This window comes from Andrena cerasifolii, chromosome 1 (assembly GCF_050908995.1).
Source record: "Andrena cerasifolii isolate SP2316 chromosome 1, iyAndCera1_principal, whole genome shotgun sequence".
NCBI lineage: Eukaryota > Metazoa > Arthropoda > Insecta > Hymenoptera > Andrenidae > Andrena > Andrena cerasifolii.
In genome coordinates, this window is record NC_135118.1 from 14,055,484 (window position 1) to 14,078,639 (window position 23,156).

The 23,156-nt window shown below is 43.5% G+C and overlaps 1 protein-coding gene across 3 annotated transcripts in view; it reads left to right on the forward strand.

Moving 5' to 3' along the window:
- Positions 1-8,895, forward strand: part of LOC143372224 (protein cortex) — a 243,072-nt gene extending 234,177 nt beyond the window's left edge. For all 3 annotated transcript variants that reach the window (XM_076819477.1, XM_076818627.1, XM_076820341.1), the window contains 6 exons: positions 1,374-1,647; positions 1,943-2,101; positions 2,524-2,686; positions 3,945-4,152; positions 5,380-5,698; positions 8,486-8,895. In XM_076819477.1, coding sequence (XP_076675592.1) covers positions 1,374-1,647; positions 1,943-2,101; positions 2,524-2,686; positions 3,945-4,152; positions 5,380-5,698; positions 8,486-8,631 — 1,269 coding nt within the window. In that variant the 3' untranslated portion in view covers positions 8,632-8,895. The remainder of the gene's footprint in view (positions 1-1,373; positions 1,648-1,942; positions 2,102-2,523; positions 2,687-3,944; positions 4,153-5,379; positions 5,699-8,485) is intronic.
- The last annotated feature ends 14,261 nt before the right edge of the window (positions 8,896-23,156 follow it).

Genomic DNA, 23,156 nt, shown 5'->3' on the forward strand with positions numbered 1-23,156 from the left:
GCAATCTTCCTTAACCAGGTCCGAGCTAATTGCCTCCCTCTATTCTGTACACTCACTAAATAAAACAAGCTACTAGACCGTGCAAAACGAGAAAGTAGACCGATTCACCGAATCATCGATTCAATTACACTGGCCATTTAATCGCTCGCACCATCGATATTTGTTTTACAACGTCAGAGTGCCTCGACTGTGCTCTAAGAATCTCTTCGTCATCGGAGAATTTCAGAAAAAAATGAGAGGGTGGAAAAAGCGTAATTAAACGTAAATCTCAAAATCATCGGCGTCCACGTAGCCGGGGCTGATGAATTCCTGTCTACGATGCACGAGCAGCGCCGATAACATTGCTATATAATAACTAGCAGCGATATGGTAGCGTCGTTCGCGTTTCCTCTGGCTTCATCCACTCGTCCTTTTTTCCCGTGCGTCCTCGTAGGCGAGCCTGTCCGCTACCTTCGTGCTTGACATCCGACCGGCGCGCTTCATTTTACCCTTATTTCCGTAATGGATCGCTATGAATAGCTTCATTGATGCACGGCCGATCCGCGACGCGATTTATGGCGATAATCGCGTACCGCGGCTTTACTTTGGTAATGGGAACGGACGAGTAAGTCGACGAGATCTTCAAAGGTATCGCAGGATCAAGGGAGTCTAGGGACTTGGGCGCAGATAGTCGTGGAAAGGAGATTAGTGTCAATTTTACGAAGTGATTTTGGGCCAAAGAGCAAGCTACGATTACCATCCGCCGCTGAAGTGTTTTCGCTAAGAGGAGGGGGTGCTATCTCTATTTCGATAATGAGGCAGGGATATTTTCGAAAAAGGTGTTAAAGTTTGTGGGAAACTTGCAACAGAGTGGGAGGAATTCGGGGGCACATTCAACTTTGTATCGATCTGTTCTCCAATTAAATTTTCTTTTATTCAAACTGCCTACTATTAAAGAGTTCTTTCTATGAAAGAGTACCTATTGCAGAATGGAAGAGTCCTTGTGGAAAACACTGTAAATGCCAAATTGAAAAACAAAATTTATAATTTAAAATTTATATAAAGCAGAAAGCTTCTATGTGTTTGTGTGTTTGTCTTTCGCCTAAGAAACTTTCAAACGATAAACTCGGGGGTCACGAAATGTGCCTCAGCTCATTATTTCCGACTAATCGAGACGAATGGTGACCATTTTCACAACAAAAAAAAATTAAAAAAAAAATTCTTATAAAATCAGAATTTAATTTTCGGGCGAAGCCGAGTAGTAAAGCTACTAATAGTATGGTATAGAATTTGATTTTTGGGCTCTTCAGTTATGAAGGAATAATGTGTGATAATTTTGTCGAAACGAATCTTGTTTATTTATTTAAGTAATTAAAGCGTGATGAATATTATAGCTCGACACTCTGTTGGTGAACTCGCGAAGGAGGTACATGCACCAAGCCATGGTGCAGGAAAACGTCATACCGGGGCTGTCGCAGAAGAAAGTATTACGTGGCTGCCACTTATCCATGAAAAATAAGTTGCCTGGAAACATAGCAGGCCAGCCCGCAAGCATCTGGGACGAGAAATACGACGAGAGTGTAATGTGGAAATCAAAACCACGAAAGAAACCTTTGATACAGATTGTGGACTCCATATTAGATATGCCAGGATTCCAGGCGCCACCGAGTACGAATTTAATAACTACCTAGAGCATTACTCACACCTGTAAACTTCTTGCATGAAATCACAAATTCCTATTTTTCCATTTCTACGCGAATGTCTTGAATAATCTACACTCTAGAATCTGCACTTTAATTTATTTAGTAATTTATTTATTATCTTAAACGAGACTCTAGACTGTCATGTAGAAAAATGCGTTATAAACTTTAATATCTGTCTTCTAATTATCACGAGCATTTTCTTAGTTAAAACATAAAAGTTATGATTTATAAAAGGTCACTTTGCTTCTGAATTTTCAAAGCATCTCGGTACCGTTTGGTCGACTGGAGCTCGAAGAACGTGATCGCATCAGCCATTCAAGATTTGATAACTTTCTTCGATACCAATGCATGTACGTCAATGGAATCGCTGGACAACGTGGAAATGGCTAATGTTTGCACGTTGAAATGGAACAACGCTGGTTTGTATATATTTCATAAAATTGTGTAGAATATATTGCAATGAAGGGCCAGCGAACAAAGTGTGATATGTAAAATCCACATCCTGGATTTACGCATCTGTAATTCAACTTAATTCATCAAAAATACAATGTACCTAAGCGCACTCACATAGTGAAAGATCTGGTCCCTCCTAGGCGCTCCCTACATCTCCCTGCATCTTTCACTGTGTGAGTGACCTGCGTGATGAGATCTGCATAATCGGTGGAGGTTTCATGATCCCTCGTCTATTCTTCCCAACGGTGGAAGGAGCAAACGTGGGTATTTTCTCCATAAAGCACCTACGCCAGATAAATGATGGATGAATAGAGGCTTCGGCGTGAAAACACGTCCGCGCCATTGAGAGAAGAAATTCAAACCAAAGTTTCTTCTGGCTTCGTGACAGGTGACAAGCTAGTCATATGCACGCTGTTGTCCGCGATCAAGCTGTACAACGTGGAGGTGCAGAAAATAGTCTGGACGACTAAGTGCCAAAGCGACGCGGCGTTCGCCACACCGTGTTACGTTCGTTGCATCTGCTGGTCACACGACGATCAACACATTGTCGCGTGAGTATATCTATTTCGACGGTAATTATTTAGAAGTTTTCCGTCCTCACCGATTTCAATGATTTTTGAATATGTTGTCGGGCACACGATTCTGAACAATTCTTTCCTATACATGTTACCGCCGCTCGATCTTCGTTTCCGAGATATTCGCGATAAACTGCTGCCACTACACAGTGTATTCTGCCGTATAGCTACTAACGGCCTCGTTTTATTTTTTTTCATCAATTTCTTTACCCCAAAAACTGATTTTTTTCAGTGGTCGACCGTTTTGTTATCTTTTGCGATATTGACTTTTTTTGGTCGTCGCGTAATAGACGCTTCTAGTTTTTAAATATTTTTGTCTCTTTGAATTCGGATTAACCACATGGCTCAGGCACTGCCAACGCCACAGTAACGATTTTGCCGCAGCACACATTTTGACAAAGAGTATATTCGAAAGGGATTTACGAATTTGACTGAAATTTTTTTTTTACCCTGCAATATGTACATATTAGCTATACTAAGCAATACATTGATTTACTCGCGTTGTTTGGTTGAAAAAAATCCGAAAGCACCCTAACTTTTCAGACCATTACAGTGGTCTCCCCCTTAAATCAGAATTTTTTGTTCGGGAACGTTGCCTTGTCGCCATCGAATTGCCAAGATAAACGCGAACGACATCGATTACTCTTTATTGTTTGTATCTGTTAGCTGCGGTTTATTGCGATCGGACGCGGCTTGATAAACATTATTGATGTTCTTGCCGCGGCCATTTATGGATCACACGTTCGCCACTGGGAAAATGCTTTTAGCCGACGTGCTAAGCTGATCCTGCGCTTGGAAAATGGCAGTTGCTTGTCAAGTTTAATCGACGTGAACGACACCGAACGAGAGGCAACCGAATTCGATCTGCATCGTAACAAAGCGCCATTATTTTTCGATAATTCATCCCCCCTACATCGGCGGTCGGAGCGATTCTCTCGTTCGTTCGAGTGTGAAATGTTCGCTGCGAATAAGCACGTGATTGCCTTCACGCGATCTTTCAAGTAATGAATTACAAGCATGAGCTGAACGACGTTTCTAGCCATCGCGAGCACAATCGAACTGTGCGTGTCCCGTTTAGGTATTTATTAAAGGAGGCCGTAACTAAAGTTCCTGCCAATGCCTCTGCGATTGAGCGTGTCGAATGTCGCGATAAAACCTTGTAATATTAGGGGATTAGCTTGCACTTATTGTTAGATATACTGGAAGGAGAGAGAAATTTTATTTCGAATTACAGGGGTTGCAGAGGCCTAATCACGATTTACTCGGCGATGACTGGTAGAGTTATTAAGTCAGTGCTGGCACACACAACGAGGGTACTAGCGCTCACCTTTTCGCCTAACTATCGCTATCTCGCGTCATCCGCGTCCGACAGTACAGTTCGAATTTTTATGTGGCCAACACTTGCCCCGGGCTTGGACATCATGTACACCCACCCTGTCAAAGTGAGTTAATTATACAAATATTAATTCACCTGGACATTGAATGCTCCAGAAATTCTAGTATTGAAAAAAGTGCAAATAGAATAGCTGGCACAGAACGTTATTACAGAATTACAAGGTTACCATTTATTTTCTTATTAGAGTTACTGTGCAGCGATGATAAGTTGGCTAGCTACCTACAAACGGAACAGCGCCGGAAGCTAAGCTATGCTATGCTAAAGCCGGGAATCCACCTGGAAGCTAAACTAGGCTATGTTACGATTTAAAAAATTTGCTTCAATACATTCTTATGGAACCGTTTCCGTCACAAGCTAAGCTAAGCTGTGCCATGCTATGCCATGTTTAAAAAACAAAAACTTTCCAACAAAAGCTACGTTTCTGTGCTGCTTCAGCTCGACGTAGCGCGAGATTTGCCCCGTGAGCGATTTTTCGGGCACAGAGCAAGGCAGAGCACAAAACGTAGCTTTTGGTGGAAAAGGATTATTGAAACTGTTTTTTAAAACGTAGCACAGCATTTCACAGCTTAGCTTAGCTTTTGGTGGACACGGGTCCGCAAGAATGTATTGAAATTAATTTTTTAAAACGCAGCATAGCGTACCATAGCATGGCTTACATTAGCTTAGTTCAGCTTCCAGGTGGATTCCGAGCTTAAGCAAGTATTAATACCCTCTAGAGTCTAGAAAGCCACACGTTTAGGATATCACAATTAGCGAGCACATTGCATAGTAGATAGACTTGGAGATGTGTTCAAGTCGGTGTCAGTCAATAATGACAATGCGCGTAACTAGAGGCATCGCTATCACGCGACAACCAAGTAGGTCGGCTAGCCAACTTGTCGTATCTGCATAGTACCTATTTACATGTCAGTTTTATTAAAAAGAACAAATTCCCCTACTTTTGGCAAACTTTGGAAATCAGGTATCCCATATTACACACAATTACCCTACTAACTTACATGAAAATAAATTTCGAACAAATAATTCGAGCGTCAGAAGTCATTCTCAAACAAATGGAGGATGTTTTGCGCTGTAGCCTCGATTACGTAGCAGATTTCTTTCGCGTTGGTTCGCACCAGCAAATAAACTCTTACGAGGAATATCGGCTCCACTTTAAAGCGCACGTCCAACGTTATTACGATGGATATTATTATTATAATTATTATACACGAGAAAATCGACTAATGTAGTATAAGAAATTAGAGTAGGAGGCAAAGCTTTTTATATATTTCAGACGTTGGCATGGCACCCGTACGAATCCGGCCTCCTCTGCATAGGCGGTGGCATGGGCGACGGTTCGCTGTCGCTCTGGAACGTGAACGAGATAGATGTAGTGAGTTATCGTTGCGTTAATTTTTACGCTGGCGTGGAGAACTTGGCTTGGAATAAGCTCAGCGGAGAGCTTGTCGTTCACTGGTCGTACTCCGATGGGCACAAACGATACACCGTCATGCCGGTTCTAGCGAGCCTCGATCGCATTGTAGATAGGTTGCCCGTGGAAAAGGAGGCGCGCGTCAACTATATCGTGTGGAACCACGACCATACGCAATTAGGTAGGCGAGACTTGTTCACCTCTATCAGTGCTTCATCATCGAAATATTGTGATCGTGATAGGTATGCATTGCGTGTCGCATGAAGGTTGACTCAAAAAAGGGGTTCATTAATTTGGGGACACATTGTCTGCATGTTTAATTTGGTGTTTTTTAACGTTGTGTGTTTAATTTTATGGGACTCTGTGTTCCTATGTTTTTTGAATTTGCTTTTAGATCACACTGTGCAATAAGGTACAATAAGAGGTTTGTGATTGGGTTACTCAACCCTGCATGTGGTAGGTAGATGTGTCAAGCTCTCTTTCATCATAAAGGAAACTTTAGACAGTTGTTTTTTAACGTGAGGGGTAAGGGGGAAAACAGGGAATGTCCATTTTTAATAACTGTGCGATGTATAACGTATTTTGTTGGTGGCAACTGGGGCCACAGAACTGTCGAATCACAAAGGGTTATAAAGTAGAAATGTCCACATAAGACAACGTTAAAGATTTGGTGTAGGTACTGGTTAAAAACAGGGAATGTCCACCCCCACTGGAACAAAACAAGGAATGTCCTAGTCTTACTACTTCCACTATGTATTTCTGATTAGTGTAAGCTTCTACTACGCCAGGAGCCCTCGGAAGTTACTGTGTACTATTACCCGGCCGAAAGAAGATCCCCAAGAGGCGGGCTCGGGCGATACAGTCCGTCGCTATGACGATTGGTCGAATCACCTATTTGGGCACACTTTTAATGACGCGGCACACGTATTTTGGTTATTGGCTGAAGTAGGCACATACATTGTCGCACCGCGCGACGAAGAGAGCGAACAAAACCCATCGAGATCGAGTGGAATAGAGCGATCGATCTGACCGACAAGCGTCAAAGCAATAGCGTAGGCATCTCAGACGGTTAACCATTAATATATAATAACATAAAAATTTCCTTATTTTTCAAACAATCTGTGCGACATTGCGTTTGGGCTTATTTTAATCAGAAAAATTTAACCAAACCAATGATAATACTTTCCTGAATATATTGTGAAAAATAAGGAAATTTTTATGTTATTATATATTAATGGTTAACCCCGTCTGAGATGCCTACGCTATTGCTTTGGCGCTCGTCGGTCAGATCGCTCTATTCCACCCGATCTCGATGTGTTTTGTTCGCTCTCTTCGTCGCGCGGTGCGACAATGTATGTGCCTACTTCAGCCAATAACCAAAATACGTGTGCCGCGTCATTAAAAGTGTGCCCAAATAGGTGATTCGACCAATCGTCATAGCGACGGACTGTATCGCCCGAGCCCGCCTCTTGGGGATCTTCTTTCGGCCGAGTAACAGTACACATCCTTGTTTTGATAATAGAAGTGGACAATTATTTTTTACAGTAGTCTAAAGTGTTCCACTTGAAAGACATTAATACAACGTAAAACAATTATCTTTTTGCTGAGTTCTTTTCTGATGTCCAATTAGAGTATGACTTGTTTATGTTATGTTACAGTTGAGTTCATTGAATCTTGATTTTTTACTGATGAACTAAAGTATTAAAACTGTATTTTCTCAATAAAGCTGTTTTGTGACATTCCTTATTTTTTCCCCTTATCCTTCACATCACCTGCACGTTTCTCAAGTTCACATGAGATAAAGAAATATCTTTTTTATCCTATGCAGTTACAGTATACATATAATGTAGGGGAGATCGGGGCTAGTTGACTAACGAGGTTAGTTGACTAATTCCCAGCTTGCCATTTAATGTGTCACCGTGACAAAACCTTGCGTGTTCTATCAGTGAGAATGAAAAATCTAAAAAGGTCGGCGGGAAGTAAATATTTCTGTTTCGACTATATATGTACGCCTTTCGTATACTATATTGATGGAATTGGCTGCGTATATATTAGGGCTCTTACTTTTCGCAGGTTTCGGGTTACCCGGGTTTGCGGGTAATACGGTTACGATTACCCGATACTCGTGCTATACGGGTAATCAATTTAGCCTACCTTATCCTTCCACTCCGCTTCTCGCTACTTAAAACTAGCCACGCTTCGTTGTCTTCTTTCTCGTAAATTTCCTTTTAAATCCTTTCTTATATGGCCATAATCCAGTAATAGTACATTGCGTGACAAGGGTGAGAAGAAAGCGATTTCGACGAGCGTGAAGTTTGCTGCCCGAGATGGCTGTCGAACTGTGGTACCCGTATCATACGAGTATCGAGTACCCGTAACCGTATTACCCACAGCAGACCCGGGTAGCGCCCGGGTAACCGGGTATCACCCGGCTAGCCGAGTACCCGGGTCACCGGGTATCAACAGCCCTAGTATATATATATACGCTTTTCGTATATATTGATGGAACTGTGACAGCCTATATATACACCTTTCGCAAGCAAAGGGTTAAAACTGAAAAGTAAATGTCAAGTTAACTAACCCCATCAAATTTGTCAACTAACCCCACAGCCGGGGTTTGTTGAATTATTCGTCTCACTACTCTAAATATAATAAAAACTACGACCTAGACGTCCCTTAAAACAATTTTAAAAATTAAGCCTGTATACCTAATGAAATTTGTAAACTTTTGGTTTGCAACAAGTCAACAAAATACCAATGGTCTATTTATAAAAATTAGAAATGTGTTAAAATTAGTCAACTAGCCCCGGTCTCCCCTACTAATGTTCAGTGTTCACGGTTTCTTAGCTTGTTCTTATTTCCAATTATCGTGACGTCTAGTAACGAAGTAGAAGTGAAGTCTCGTGATCTTGTTGCTCGTCGATTTCAGCCCATCGAAAGAAACTAAATCAGCTTGTACTTCTCTTAGCCGTCCAATGCAGCGAGTTCCTATCCATGTGGAATTTCTTTGGTAACGAGTATCAATATCGACAGAAGAATCGAAAGCGACGCGAGGTACGAGAGAGCACAAGCAGCATGAATTTCAAGGAATTTAGTCACTTCAGCATACGGTAGAACCATCTTACTCAAGCTACGGATTAATTTTATTCTTTACATCTATCATCAGCCATTTCTATTTCCTTCAATCTATTTCATCCCATTTTCTGCATTTCATCAACCAATGTTTATATTTATTCCCTATTTATTTACCTATTGTATCGCGAAAGAGGCCAGCACTTTAAGCTCGATTTTCTGCAAAATTTCGAGCAGCTCGCCCCGCCCTTGTTTTACGCATTATTATACACGAAGCATAATAATTATATGCAAAATTCGATCCAACCTGTTGTCCCTCGTTAGACGTCTAATTTTGTGTATTTACCGCATTACGCCCCCGGCGCGAATGAAACATTTTAATAACACCCGTCGCTCGACGAGGGCGAACTTTTCCTTCGGGTGCACCGTGAAACAGCCCGCCATCGTATCTTGATCCTCGCACATTCACGGAAGGTCCACACGTCCCTGCGTCCTCGTTCCGCCGTATCTTGATTCGCTCGTTTCACCGTAACATCGAATCGTTTTAGCGGCGTAACGACGATTATGGCCGAATCGAGCGGAATTTAAATTTTCCCGGGACCGTTTCGCAGCAGGTTTATCGATCGCGCCGAGAGATAAGAACACCGCGTAGTCCCGAGCTAGGACTGCTAACGGCCTCCGCGGCTATCATCGAATAGATTTCCCCGTTTCGCCACCTTCGGCTGTTGCGGCTGAGTTCCGTAATTACCCGGCTGGATGCTAATTACGGGAGGAGAGGGAACTGGCTGCTCGTTGGCGAGCCGCGACAGGCCACCCTTGCAAAACGGCACAATTATCGTTCTGCGCCGTTCGACGTGTGTTATTATGCACGGTGACATCGCCTGTTAGTATTGTCTGAGGGAGGTATTGGCTCTGATATTCAGCTGGGAAGTGCTGAGTTGATCTCTACACTTCTGGAACTCTGAATTGGGTACAGTTTGTTAATAATACAGAAGAGCCACCCGTCAGGGTTGCTAACCGTACTTTAATATATAGTAGTGTTCTAAATTTTTGTCTAGTGTAGGGGAGACCGGGGTAAAGTGAGCCCGAAAAAGTTTGAAGTCGAATAAATTTTTTCCCTTTCGATAAAAATGCGTGGAAATAGATTTATAATATAATTTAAACATTACTGTGGATACACGATGAATAGCAGTACTTTAAATAAATTTAGAGTATATTAAAATTCAACTTGAAAGAAATGATGCTAGTGGGGTAATTGAACTCCTATCCGGGGTAAAGTGAGATGCAACAAAATAAGAACTTTAATTAAGGATGTAGATAAATATGAACCCCTTGCGCTGGAATGACATGTTTAGCACGGCAGCTTCTGGCTTTTTTGCACCGTGGTTGTCAAAAACTGTGACAAATTTTTCATTTTTTTGGGTTAGTTGTCTGTTCTACCACGCCGCGTGGTTTTCTAGCCAGCTGACAGGTAGGATATTGCGCACATCATTTGCGCATCGGTTCTTAGCTGCCATTTGCAGCTCAGTTTACCCCGGTCACTTTACCCTGAATATGTGCTCAGTGGAAAATTAATTCTTTAATAATGTTAGGATTAATGTTTTCGCAAACGCGTGTACGTGTATGTTTATAAGCTTGTTTTAAACGCGCAGAAAAAATTTGGAGTTAAAATAACACATTTACGACTCATTTATCCGAGAAGTTCATAAATATTTCAACAAACTATCAATTTTCTTGATCTCTGTATAAATGAAGTTTAGTATTAAAACTGTGATGTTCTACTACCCGAAAATTCCTTTATCCGAACACTTATCTCTCCCTATTAGTTCGAATAGAGGAGGCTCTACAGTACTTGAATTTTACTTTGCACTGATTCAGTTGAGGAAAGATTGAGTTGTGGTGGTAACGAGTAAAAAGTGGGATAAAAGGAGAAATTTATCATTCCAGAACTTCTGAATTTCACCTTTTTTAATATTGTAATCGATAAATCGGTTTATGTAGTAGTGGTATGATACGAGGCCCCTATCGAGCGGGATATTGATTCGTGTCTGATCGCACACTGGACGTTTCTACTAGCTCCGCTTGCGTTCGCGAAGGCGGTCCAGAAAGAACCCATCACTCTTTCTACATATGTAGCTACCAATGTACCATTATGATCTTGCGTATGCATGGCCATTTTAATCGCCAAGGATTGATCTATGAACGTAAGTATTTGAAAACATGTTTTGCTATTTAAATAGATCATGGAGACAGGAGTACAATGTGTGCTACACGTCTCCATGTTGAAGAAAAATCTCATACCTTTCTTACTATTAGAGATATCAGTCTAGATTCTAGAACACTCTTTGCATGCTTCCTAAATGAGACAGAAAACTACAAAGAAATGTAACATCGATGCTGGAAATCAGTTAACCACCAATGTATCCCCCAAACTTTGCAGACCAATATTCTCAAAATGGAGGTTTCTTGACCATTTTCATCCACATTCCTCCTTTATTTTTTTAAACAAAGTCTGCATTTTCCACTTGCACTACCCTTCAATGAATATTCCATCACCAATCACCTTCGATCTTTATTGTCCGCAGTCGTACGTCCGCCAACTTCCCTCTGCTCCCATTGCGCCTGCTAGTTATGGGAATCAGGATTTCGTTGGATTTAAACTGTCTCGCGAGGACGCGGTTAATGGTCTCAAATTATTGTCCCCGTCTCGCCCCTCTTTCCCAGCCCCATTTGGCGTAATGCAGTCGGAACGAACGTGGCATTACGATCTCGCGCTAATGCCACGGTAAGCTGCTAATAACAAGCGACCGGCACGATGGAAAACCGCGCGACGAGAGTACTTAGTTAGCCGCGCGAGACCACAGAAATTTTACGTTCGAGGGCCGCGAGGCGTGCAGCCGATTGCGGCCAATCAGACGATAAGTTAATCGATGAAGGAAACAGGAGCCTCTCGGCTGAATTATCGCCCGAGTAATTTTCGTCCGGCCGTCCATTTGCAATCGCCAATCTCAAGATCCAGCGATAGATTGGATTTACGACGGTGATCAGCGTAATCAGAAGCAACAGATTTGTGACGGTTGGCTTATGGTGTTAGAGATAGTCTCTTAGGAGCCCATGTTTACGACGGACAGCGAGCAGAGCGAGAGGAACGATGATGATCCAAATATGGAGGGTATACCGCGGGGTAATTGAGAGAACAGTGTGACAGGGACGTGTTAGGAAAAGCGGAGGCTTTTAGTTTCATGATAAATGTGTTTAGAAGTAGAGCATATAAATTGTAGTATAATTATGTAGTGTCATAAGGCTATATGCAGCGTACATAATAAATACGTTACTGCAGAGGTAGTCGAAGGATGCCACCTTTCCGGGGTTCTTACTTAATTTAGAATTCTTTAGCCTCAAGCGTAGGTTCATCTATTTAAATTTAAGAAAGAGGCGTTGCAATCAGGGAACCGTGAAGCCTGAAAGAGGAACTCTGATCTGAGAAATTCGATTCATATAAAAGAGAGCCATTCCCCTCTAGCATACTACCTATAAAAATCTAATTTAGTTGATCTTAAACGGCTTGTTCGCGCGTAATCGCGATGAGGCTCGACCTCTGAGTATCGAGTCGGCGGGAGTCGTAAATCGCCGTTACGACGTTTACCAACATGAGGCTGCAGGAAGGGTAACGGAAGTAATGGTGGAACTATATTTAACAACAAACAATAAAGCAAAAAGAAAACTGAATGGACAAGTGAGTTGTGAGTAGACCACCCATGTATGTGACTGTTATTCGTAGAAATATCGGAAACTTCTCAGTCTTTTACGGCCAACCTGTGAATGTTCTGCGCTGAAGGATTGACGCTAACCGTGCTGCGCTGGCGGGAGATGGAAACTAACCTCTCTGCATTTTCCATGGCAAAGGAAGAGACGAACCATAGACATATATAGACGGAGCGTAAGCTGAGGGGGGTGTAAGATTCGCGGTAAGGGGAGCGATACAGGCAAATCGGGTAACGCAATGGATATGCATGCCGAATGCTTCCGAAGCTAACCCGACGTGCCTGTATCTGATTTCTGCCTTTTCCCCTCCAAGCCTACCGTTCCCCTCGCCGAAAGTCCCAGCTTCTGCTCCGTCTATATATGTCTATGAGACGAACTTGGAATTCGCCTGCAGAGGGAACTACTTGGAAAGCCAGGGCTCAGAGTCCATCCTGATTGGCGGTATGGCAGTGGATACCTGTCAATGCAAGTGTCTTCCTGACGCGTGAAAAACGCCGACATCTACACCGCACGTGAGGGCTGGCAGTCCCGCGACCACCTGGGCCTTTTCCCAAAAGTCGCCAGAGTCGCGGACCCGACCTTGGCGTCCCTCGAAACGGTTGAGTTTATGGTTGCCGTGACTTCAGTCCATTCAGGGCGGATTAAGATCTGGCCACGTGCAATGCAGATGTGCAGGCTCCTGAAGTGTTTTACAATCCAGGGATTAAAAATACTGTTATTCGGCTTACTTCCTAATTGACGGAAATATGTATTTGATCGGAGCTGACTGCGGCACGGAGCACGGCTAACAAATTTGCACAATCTTCTTCCCAAAATCACTTTCTCATGTCATTCCGTAAACATCCAGAAATTCCATGGTATCAGCACAATGCAGAACAGACGCTACTAGAGCCAACAGCCAGAAACATTATCAAGCAGTAATCAATGAAGTGGGAGATTAGAGCCACCTGACCCAAATACTTTTCCAGATCTACATTAAAACACCATGAATAATCATGCATCAGAACAAACTTCCGAAAGACGTCAAGTGTGCCCTCCGCGGCACGCAGTGTTTCTCATTCCCTCGTCCACCTCTCGGCACCGATCTCCGCGACGAAATCGACGAAAGCTTCGTCCATAGCTTCCTCCCCCGAAGCGTGCGCGTCACGCGAGCCAGCGCGCGTTTCTTAGTTGCAGAACGTTAATTGGCCAACTGGACGTTGTGTTTATGGCCCAGCAACCGTCGTAAAACGGTTGCTGATTATTATTAGATATAATCACGGTTAGATCCAACGATACCGGGGCTGCCTGCCGACTCGAATGAAATTTATTATTGCGACTGCACCCCGGGAGATTCTACCTGCAGTCGTTCTCCCCCGGCTCTTCCTCTGCCCTTTTCCTTCCCCCAGCGCTAAGAGGGATGCTGAGTGTCAACCGCGGGCCCGCCTTCCGTTTCTTTACTGTTAAAGCGTCTCGACGACGCTGGATCGATCGTAATAGGGCCTTCGATCTTGTAATCGGATATATCGGGCCGCGATGAACGGGGCCCGGGTGATTTGCATTCCGCCGCGCCGCAGCGTGTAATAAGAGTGCTGCATCGGTGTTCATGTTCGATTGAAATTACAACGACCATGAATTTTAAGGGGATTATTTTAATAACGCGACGCCGTGGAGACCGCCGGATTCCCCGCCGCGACGTTCCCCTTGCTGCCGATGTAATTGCCGCTGATCCGTTCTCGATTTTTGCCGTGGTGGGCCGACGCTGGTGTTGTAAACAAATTATTGCGCGATGAACGAGCCCCGATACCTCCTCTTCGGACAGACGGACCACTTTCTCGGTTCGTTCGTTGACAGATATACTATAGGGGCAGTGTAAGTTATTGGCAGTGGCTTCTCGAATGTACTTGAGAGAATTTTTATTGTGATGAAATAGAGGTTCTCTGTTTTAGCAATGTGGGATGATTTAAATGTGGATTGTTATAAGAAGGTAATAGGAATTTTTAATATTGTCAATATTAAAGTGGTCTAGTTATTTGCGGTAGATTTGTAGTGCAAATTGAAAGTCTAACGTCAGACGCGTCCACGGTGCGAGTGATTGGCACGTGTCTGATCGCATGCGGGACGATTCTACTTGTTTACCTCACTGACAAGAGGACAGTTCATACATGGAGTCTCAAGAGTATGTTTCCCACATTTTAGCCACTATTTCTTGTAAGTAAACGTTATGCTCGTCGAGGCACTTGGTATAAATTTAGGTACATTGCTATTTAATGAAATCGTGTCTATGTCTTTGAACACATGATTTATTTCTTGAAACCTAATATTAGAGTGTACTTCTCTTCAGTTTGAATTTGTATGAGTTGGATTATTACAATGGGAAATTAAACTCTTATAGCGAGCTCCTATCACCACGTTTGTTTATACAATTGCAAGCTCTATCTTGTTATTAAATTATACCAAGTTCCAAAAGTAACACGCACCGAAGAGGCACGTCGAGTGTCTTTTGCGTTAACTATTGCATGCAAGGGAGTGTTCTTGATGTAGTAACAAGATATTGCACTTTCTTAACACGACTGCCAAGATTTTTCAAAAATTCCATCTCACTTTCCAGGGCGTGATTAATATACGCAGATTGATGAAAAATAAAGTATGTCGATGTTCACGTAATTACAAAGATTTGTCTCGAGATCTCTTGCTGTCATTTGTGCAACGAAGCTCGTTAAAGGTTGGCTTCCAGAGGTTGGAAAACAAATTACAGAGTTCGAAGCTCGGTTTTGCAACGAGCACCGCGACGAATAAATCTTTGTCCACCGACGAAGACTTTTGTGATTCCCTCGGAGATTTGAAGGGTCAGATGAGGTCGGAGAGATTACCTACGGGTTCGACGTGCTGATCGATCGTGCGCATAGATACAACGAGCCATCGATCGAACGTGTACGATTCTTTTCCGAAGAACGCTAAAGCGGACGGAAAAGATTCTAAATCTTTTTTCTGTAACGATCATCACATTTTAGCGGTCGATGATATACATATGTAATTACGTTTTCGAGAAACTGTACTTTGAAAAATTTAACGAACAGGAAACTTATAATTTTCTGTTGATTAAATTCAAAAGTTCTTCAGTTCCAAAAGCAATTCACAACTTTTGAAATCGATAGAACGATGGTTGCCTTTTCTTATCGCACCTACTTTCACTCCTTCTATTAAATTATTTGCTACCTTGATGTCTTTAGCTACTTCCATCACTCCACTGAAAAGTGTTATCTGTAACTTATTCTTTAAACCTTCCCTCTTGTTCGATAAAATAGTAAATTAGTACTGATTAAGTTTTATCACTATTTTGCAGCTGCTGAAGTGGCCTGAGTTTGTAATATTTATCCAGCTCCCAGCTCCACCGGTTCGAAACGAAGTCATATTTCACTGCTCGTGAATAGTCAATAATGCGAATCACGTTTCTCCAATCGAATCGGAATTAATCGAGGCGGTTTTCTCGGGGTTACTCCGGCACATCCGGCAGATACCGTTGATATTGCTCCGAGGGGCATCTCGTACAATTAAAGCTGGCTGCGTTTTGCTTCAGTTTCGACAGATGTATTACGCGAACGAATAGCCGATTGCGGTCTCAATTACTGGGAATAGGGTAGCAGAAAATCGGGCTTCCTTCGCGATACATTTACGCGATCGTATGTTAGCGCCTGCGAATGATCTTCCGCGAACCAACCAGAAATGTAATAGCAAGACCCGTAATAATCAGATCAACGACCTCGAAAATTACTGCACGAGATTCTTCTGAGTATAAGTACTTCGTTCAATACCAATTAAGTCTTCTGACTTTTGTAAGCGGTGGCTTTTAAGGGGTCGTTCGCAGTCAGCAGGGTCGAAAATTACGATTTTTTGATTTCGTCATTTTGGAGGCACCAGCGGCAGCGGAATAAGCTGTAATTAACTTAATAACTTGGCGAGGTTTGGTAGCCAGCTCTCCGGTTTTTCCTTAGCTACGTTACCAAGAGGGAGAAGGTTCCTCCTCCACCACCGAAATCGCAGAGGGAAGGTTCCTCCTCTTCAACGAACGCGGGGCTAATCAGGCATTTTGGCGCCGCCGAAATTTCGATACCTTGTCTACCTTTGACATCGAAAAGGTGGAGAAGGGCAGAAAATCCAATCAGCGCTCTACTAGCAAGGTTCGTCTGCTTGATCGGGTCATCGTTCGGACCACAAGCACGAACATATAAAAAATTCTCAACCTTTGATCATCGTGCGGATCAGAGTTAACAGGCATCGAAGTAAATAGTCACCCAATATTAGTTTGGCGGGTGATAGGATCGTCCGGCTACGCGCGTCCCGCAAGGTGAATCGGGCCTTACAACCCTGAAAGAAAAATCGAGTTTTTCACGCGCGTGTCGGTACGAACAAGGAACAAGAGTAGGTACATCCGTGTACGTGATCCATCACGCTTTGGAAGTCTCAGCTCAACTGGCTCACGCCATCATCGACGCCGGTCGCCTGTTGTCGCCTCTACGAGTTCCTTTTGTTTTTTCGCCATTCAGGAATCTCGCGCGCCTCACTGAATCCAATTGGTACGTAATTACCAATAGGTACGTAAAATTAACAACCCATCGTTTATTATATTCGATATTAACAGGCCGCTTTCCTATCATTCCATCTTCTGTTTAAAACCCCACTACTAGTCATAACCACGCTCCAAGGAACCACTAAAATTCAACCAAACGCGAGGTCTCCTTTGACCACCAGGATCGCAGCGACTGAATCGAAATCTCCCTGCCACATCCAACTACCAGCAGAAAGCGAGGAACAATAAGGAAGAAAGGTTCCGATCCTCGTATCTCCGCCAATTATTCATCAATTTCGCGTTTCATTCAATCCTGTCCTATGAATAATTAAGATACCAGGGGATTCCCGTCGCCGGGTATCCGCCATCTCGGGCGCGAACAGGGCGAAACGGGACGGGTGGGAATAATTCATCGAATGAAATCTCAAGGATATGCCAAGGGTACGGTTTCTCCGTTCCAGATGCGTGCACACGAAATTTCATGTTTCGCAACTTAGTGCCCTCCCGACGCGCAAAGAGGCTGAGAAGTAAGACGCATAGTTTCGCGGTAGCCGAGGTGCACTATCTCCGCGCATTTATCATGCGGACAGTTACACCACTCTCGGTCTCTGCTCCGCCGCGGCATTAATGAGACGGCCGGACTTTAAGGGAAATGGAAGGAAAGAGAGGACGGCTACGAAATCTCGACGAAAAGGAGAAGTCACAGACCAGGCTGCGATTTCCCATACGCCTCGTTCCCTTTTCACGGCCAGCGGACTCCCCTCCCCTATAGCAGATAAAACGAACGATAGACGAAACAGCCTCGCGCACTGTCGCTTAATAATATCTTACTTGGTAAACGATCCGTCTTCTTCCCGCGAGAAATGCTACTTTGAAGGGAACAGATAAATGTATTGATGTAAAGCGGTAGGGTAGAATGTTTAAATAGCGACGCAGGGGATACTCCTTATGCTTTATCCAGCGATTGAAAGGGAAGATAGTGCCTGCAGGCCTCCTGGAGATGATTTTTTTTTATTTTTCCGCAGCAAGTCGATGCTGCGGAGAAATATCGTCGAGGGAGAAGTAGTATGTATGTGCGAATATTTGCATTTTGCTGATCTCGAGTGGCTGTGGACGGGACGTGGCTTGAGTTCGAGTGGTATCGCTGGGTTTTAAATGATGTGGAAGCTGGAGGTGTCGGGGAGATATTTATGTAACTTATTATTTATGTGATTTATGAAGTCTATTTTTTCTGGAAGAATTAGAGCATAAAGGATTTGATACTTGAGTACATCTTGCGGAAGCATGTAGCTGGGTCTGTAGGTGGCATTAGGTACCTATATCTTAGGGGCAGTTCCTTTACGAGGGTGGTGGACCATTTCAGCTTCAAAAAATAGATTATTTTTTTCATTGAAGATAATTCAAATAATTGTGGAAGTTATAGCACCGAACATAATTGAGTGCACCGTCGAGTAACTGTCTCGCAGAGCGGTATTGGCATAGGGGACTTAACTTTGAAACAGTTTTTCTCGAAACACCATTTTTAGACACAGTGTATATCGTAACTCTTGAACCAATAAATATTTTCACATGAAATTTTTACTGGACGTGTAGAATTCCTCCTTCTACAGAGTGGAGCTCCCGCATCAACATTGGATGTTTGTAAAACATATTATAACTGATTAAAGACGATTTTTTTCCGTAAAAATGGGGGGTAAAAATTGATTCGTGTGCAGCTTCCAGAATTTTTGTTCAAATTCATCGGCAAAGTTCCACTCTGTAAAATTTGGTGTATATAGTACTCACCCCAAAGCATTTTACATTCAGATGATTGTGTTCGGTACTAAGAAATCATGTACCGAAATTAAGTTAACTATTATGATAATGCTGATTATTCTGCTACTTTATTTTGATTTATAATATTCTTAACTTATAACTAACACAGAATAAAAAGAATAAAATATTTTTTTCTTATTTAACACTCTTAAGTGACTGGCACTAGAGAAGCTCCCCTATATAAAGTACATTTGCGTGATCTTTGGAGAAACTAGTGTATATGCTTCCTGAAACACCTACATTACCATTTGTTACGAATTCAGAATCAAAATCCCAAGATACTTTCAAAACGGTTCATTCTTCGCCCTAAATCTGCCCCAATCAATCCACAACTTTCACCCAGGGCGATAGCCGTGGACCAGTTGCCAGGAAGAAGGCTTGCCGTCGAAAAGCACGGCAAGAAGGATACGAGAACCGTAACTACGGGCGCCGACGAGGAGCTACCGGAGCAGGAGGGCAGGGTTGCGAAGGGGTAGGAGCACGGAGTGCACGTACTACTTGCAATTCGAAATAGCTAGGCCATAAATTAGTGGCTGGCCGTTGCGGCGGCGAGAGAAAGAGAGAAAGAAAGCGGGCCAATTATTTCCCTTGGACGCCATATTTCAGTTCGAACGTCTTAATAACCGAGGATAGTCCGACTTCTTCTCGAAACCGAGTATTTATCTGAGAGAAACGGTGTAGGGGAAGAAGGGAAGAAGGGAGGTAGCAGAGAAGCTGATACGAGGAACAAAGAAGTGGAGTGCGGGATAAGAAGAGAAAGAGAGAGGAAGGGGATTTAACCACGTTTGTTTTTATATCTCAAAGCCTCCTACTTCCAAGGTCCAACCCGTGTTCTTTAACTCTTATTTCCTTCGCTCCTTCCCTCAGCTTCCGAGCAGTCGAGGAAAAGAAAAGGCACTTCATAAGTGCGGTTTATCGGCAGCGACCACCTTGATGTCTTCATGCAATTATATCGTTGCCGTGTATAGATGATCGATTCAAATAACCAGTGGTGGTTTCGTGAACGATCCACGCTGCTAATCTTTCACATGCTGATTAACGATCATCAGACATAGTAATCGTTAATTATTATGCGCCGACCAGGACGTCGACGGTGTCGGGAAACGCGGGCAGAGAAAATTGGGGACGATTAAGTGTAACGCTGGATTATTTATTTCCTATTAAAGTTGATCTACGCGGGGCAACAAGGCTCAGTCTCTTACAGCTGATTCGTAAATCATAGGGAGACCTGTACAAAACCGTATAATTAAGGTTCTAGATCCATAACTTTTTAAATTATAGAAAATATTGCGTAATCACTGTTTCCATAACCAACATAAAATAACAAAAATATTATTAAAAAGGCCAAATCTGCTCCTCAATGTAACGATAAAACGAAACCTCTTATTTTCCAGATTTCGCCACCACTTTCCTACAGCGGAGACTCGATAATCCCAGCTCTGTTGAAACCGTCTTCCTCTTAACTCGGCGGAAGGCGTTACTGGGTAAAATTTACCACAGAGGCGCTAGTTACGAAAATATGAAGACTGAGTTTTTGTTACAATTTTTTAAAGAACTTTAATAAAGATTTTAAGATATTTCATAAATTTTCTTTGATTCTTAAAACACTGTACTTTAACATAAAAATTGCTAAGTTAAAAAAAATATTCTGAACCGTGGTGTTTTACGTTTCAATTTTGGGTATTTTCGACCCGGTAGCGACAACCTGTGTTACATTATGGCGTGCGCCTCCCGCCGGGTTACTTCCAGAACGTATTCTGAAGAAACATCCTTTTGGGTGGTTCAGGGTATTTCGAAGTGTTTCCTGTTGTACTGACTTCGCTTCTCCTCAGCGCATGCGTAAGTGTGTAGGTACTTTGCTCGATTCAAGTTCCTGGTGATTGGTGACGTTTAGATTCTCAGTTACCATTGCTCCATCCAATGCTTCGCAAGATTGCTGCCTCTGCGAGGCGCCAACGTATCCCTCCATATCCTTTTCCACGCACATTGTTCTCAGGCCTCCAATAATTCACGATTCTTTTCACCAGCGAAACGCGGACACTCGTATGCCGCGTGACAAATTTTAGAAAGGGAGTATCAACCGTCGTAGGGGCAATTCGCGCGATTACCAAGAGCGAACGTCCGCGTTGCTCGCGTCCGTTGCGAATCGCTCGCGATCATTACGCAACAGCCACGATTCATAATTACCTAGGCGGAGCTACTCGCGGGACGTCGTAAAATGCATCGAGCCGCTTGGTCGCCCGATAAATTTTCTTTAAACCCTTTTGTTCGCGCGGGGATTCGCTGGAAACGACCGTTCCTAGAGACAGCTCCTCGCATTGTGTCAGCACTGGCTGCGGCACGCAACGCGGTTGCGCAAAACGGCCTGCGCAGCTGCGATTCGCGCAATTCAAATCGCACTCGTTAAAGCAACGCTCGTCCGGCCCGCATAGCCCACTTCTTTAGTTTTGTCACGGTGCACCTTCCAAATCAGACCCACCCACAACTCATGTTCCCCCCGGTGGCATGATATACGGCCGCTTTTAACGGCTACCATGCGACGGAACGTGATTCAGCGGCGTATGCAAAGTATACCTGGTGTCTTTGCACGCCCCTTTCGGGCCCAGTTACACATTCGCGTATACGTGCTGTGTTAATCCGCGATGATTTACGCGGGAAACCGTAACCGCGGCGGTCACGCCCGCGGGTACGACGGCGACGCGTCCGCCGTTCGCCTAAGATCGTTTCCAGCAGGGAATTCGATGTGAGTCAGTCCACTGAGGCAAATTGGAGATGGTGGGTAATCGTGATCAGCCAGAGATCGCGAGCTGCTAGCATGCAGCGTAATGCGTGAGCGCTATGTAGTCCGATCGAGAAGTCGGGATGCAGGGCGACGGTGATGAGGAGATGGGATTGGAAGAGCGTTGCTAATGTTTTGGGAAATATATTTGTAGGATCTTTTGTGTTAATAGGACTAACAACGGGAGGACACCATGTGGTGGACATCGACTTTGATGAGCCTGGGCACGATGGATCTATGTCGAAAATAAGTAAATAGGTGTCAATAGGCCTTAATAGTAGAGATATTTACATGGAAATTATTAAAAATTTCATAGTGGCCGTGGGGTTTTTATGGGTAAAAATCCCACACTATCCTGGCGCCCCCGGGGGCTTCCCCTTTGAAAGAGTTGGGGTGCCACTTGAAGATTTTCCCAAGTTACAAAAAAATGTATTAAAAAAATAATTTATAAAAAAAATTTATAAAGCTTTTTTAACTTTAAAAAAGAGATATCTTCAGAAGGCACCCGGACGCCTCCAGAAGGGAATCTCCCGCGGGCGCCAGGGTAGTGTGGGATTTTTACCCACTAAAACCCCACGGCCACTATGTAATTTTTAATAATTGACCTGAAAATCTCTCTATTATTAAGGCCTATTGACACCTATTTACTTATTTTCGACATAGATCGGTGTCTACCACATGGTGTCCTCCCCTTGTAAGTTGAATCCTACACTTACAAGGGAAGTTAGGCAACCCGGAAATTCATAAAGTTATACGACGTTGTGTGCAAGTAGATGCAAGCACTTTATTAACTCTTTCGGCCCTCTTGGGCCACATACGTCCCAGCGAATGTTTGTGATCATCTGTGGAACAATACGTGCCACATATGTGCGTTGATTTATTCATTTTTAGTTAGTCTGACTATATAATACTATCATTGATTTCCAAAAATAACTCCCCCCCCCTGGGAATAATGTAGCTATCCATTAAAATACATGCACAGAAACTCACACGGAAGTGATTGAAAAACTAATTATTTAATTATCGATGTCTCCCTGGTTTGATCACCGAAGAAGAAAAGAAAGGGAACATTTCATTCCCGCGTACCTAATCGAAGAAACAGTGTGCGCATGGTAAATTGGCGATAGAGGTCGATTGGTATTCATCCAGCCGATCGGGCGAAACATAAAACACCGGGGAAAATTGCTACCGTGCTCGGGTTAGTCGATTTTTCAGGTGGCATGTCCAGCGCGATGTTCCCGTACGAAAAATCTGAAATTGCCCCCCGCCGTTAATCTGTCGAGCGGAGGCAGCACCGCGGCGATCGGCTTTTTGAACGGTAAACTTTATGCTCTCGTGTAACCTACACAGCCCAGCCATGAATACACGGCCGAGCCCTATTAATTATGGGCGACGTTGATTGAATAATCGTATGGAATTATTCTAATGAGCCCCCACTTTCGCGCGGTTCTCGCCTCTTTCTTCGCGCACAATGGCGGATCGTTGGGCTTATAATTGGAGCTGCGACGCGTACAGAGAGTTACAGAAGGATCGATCGATCGAGAACGGGACTATCGTCGATCCCCCTTGGAATTTTGCAGAGCGCTAAATCGGTTCTACCGTTGCGGGCGTTAAACTGTAATTAGAGTTGTGCTCTTATCGTTGCATCAGCAGGTTCTG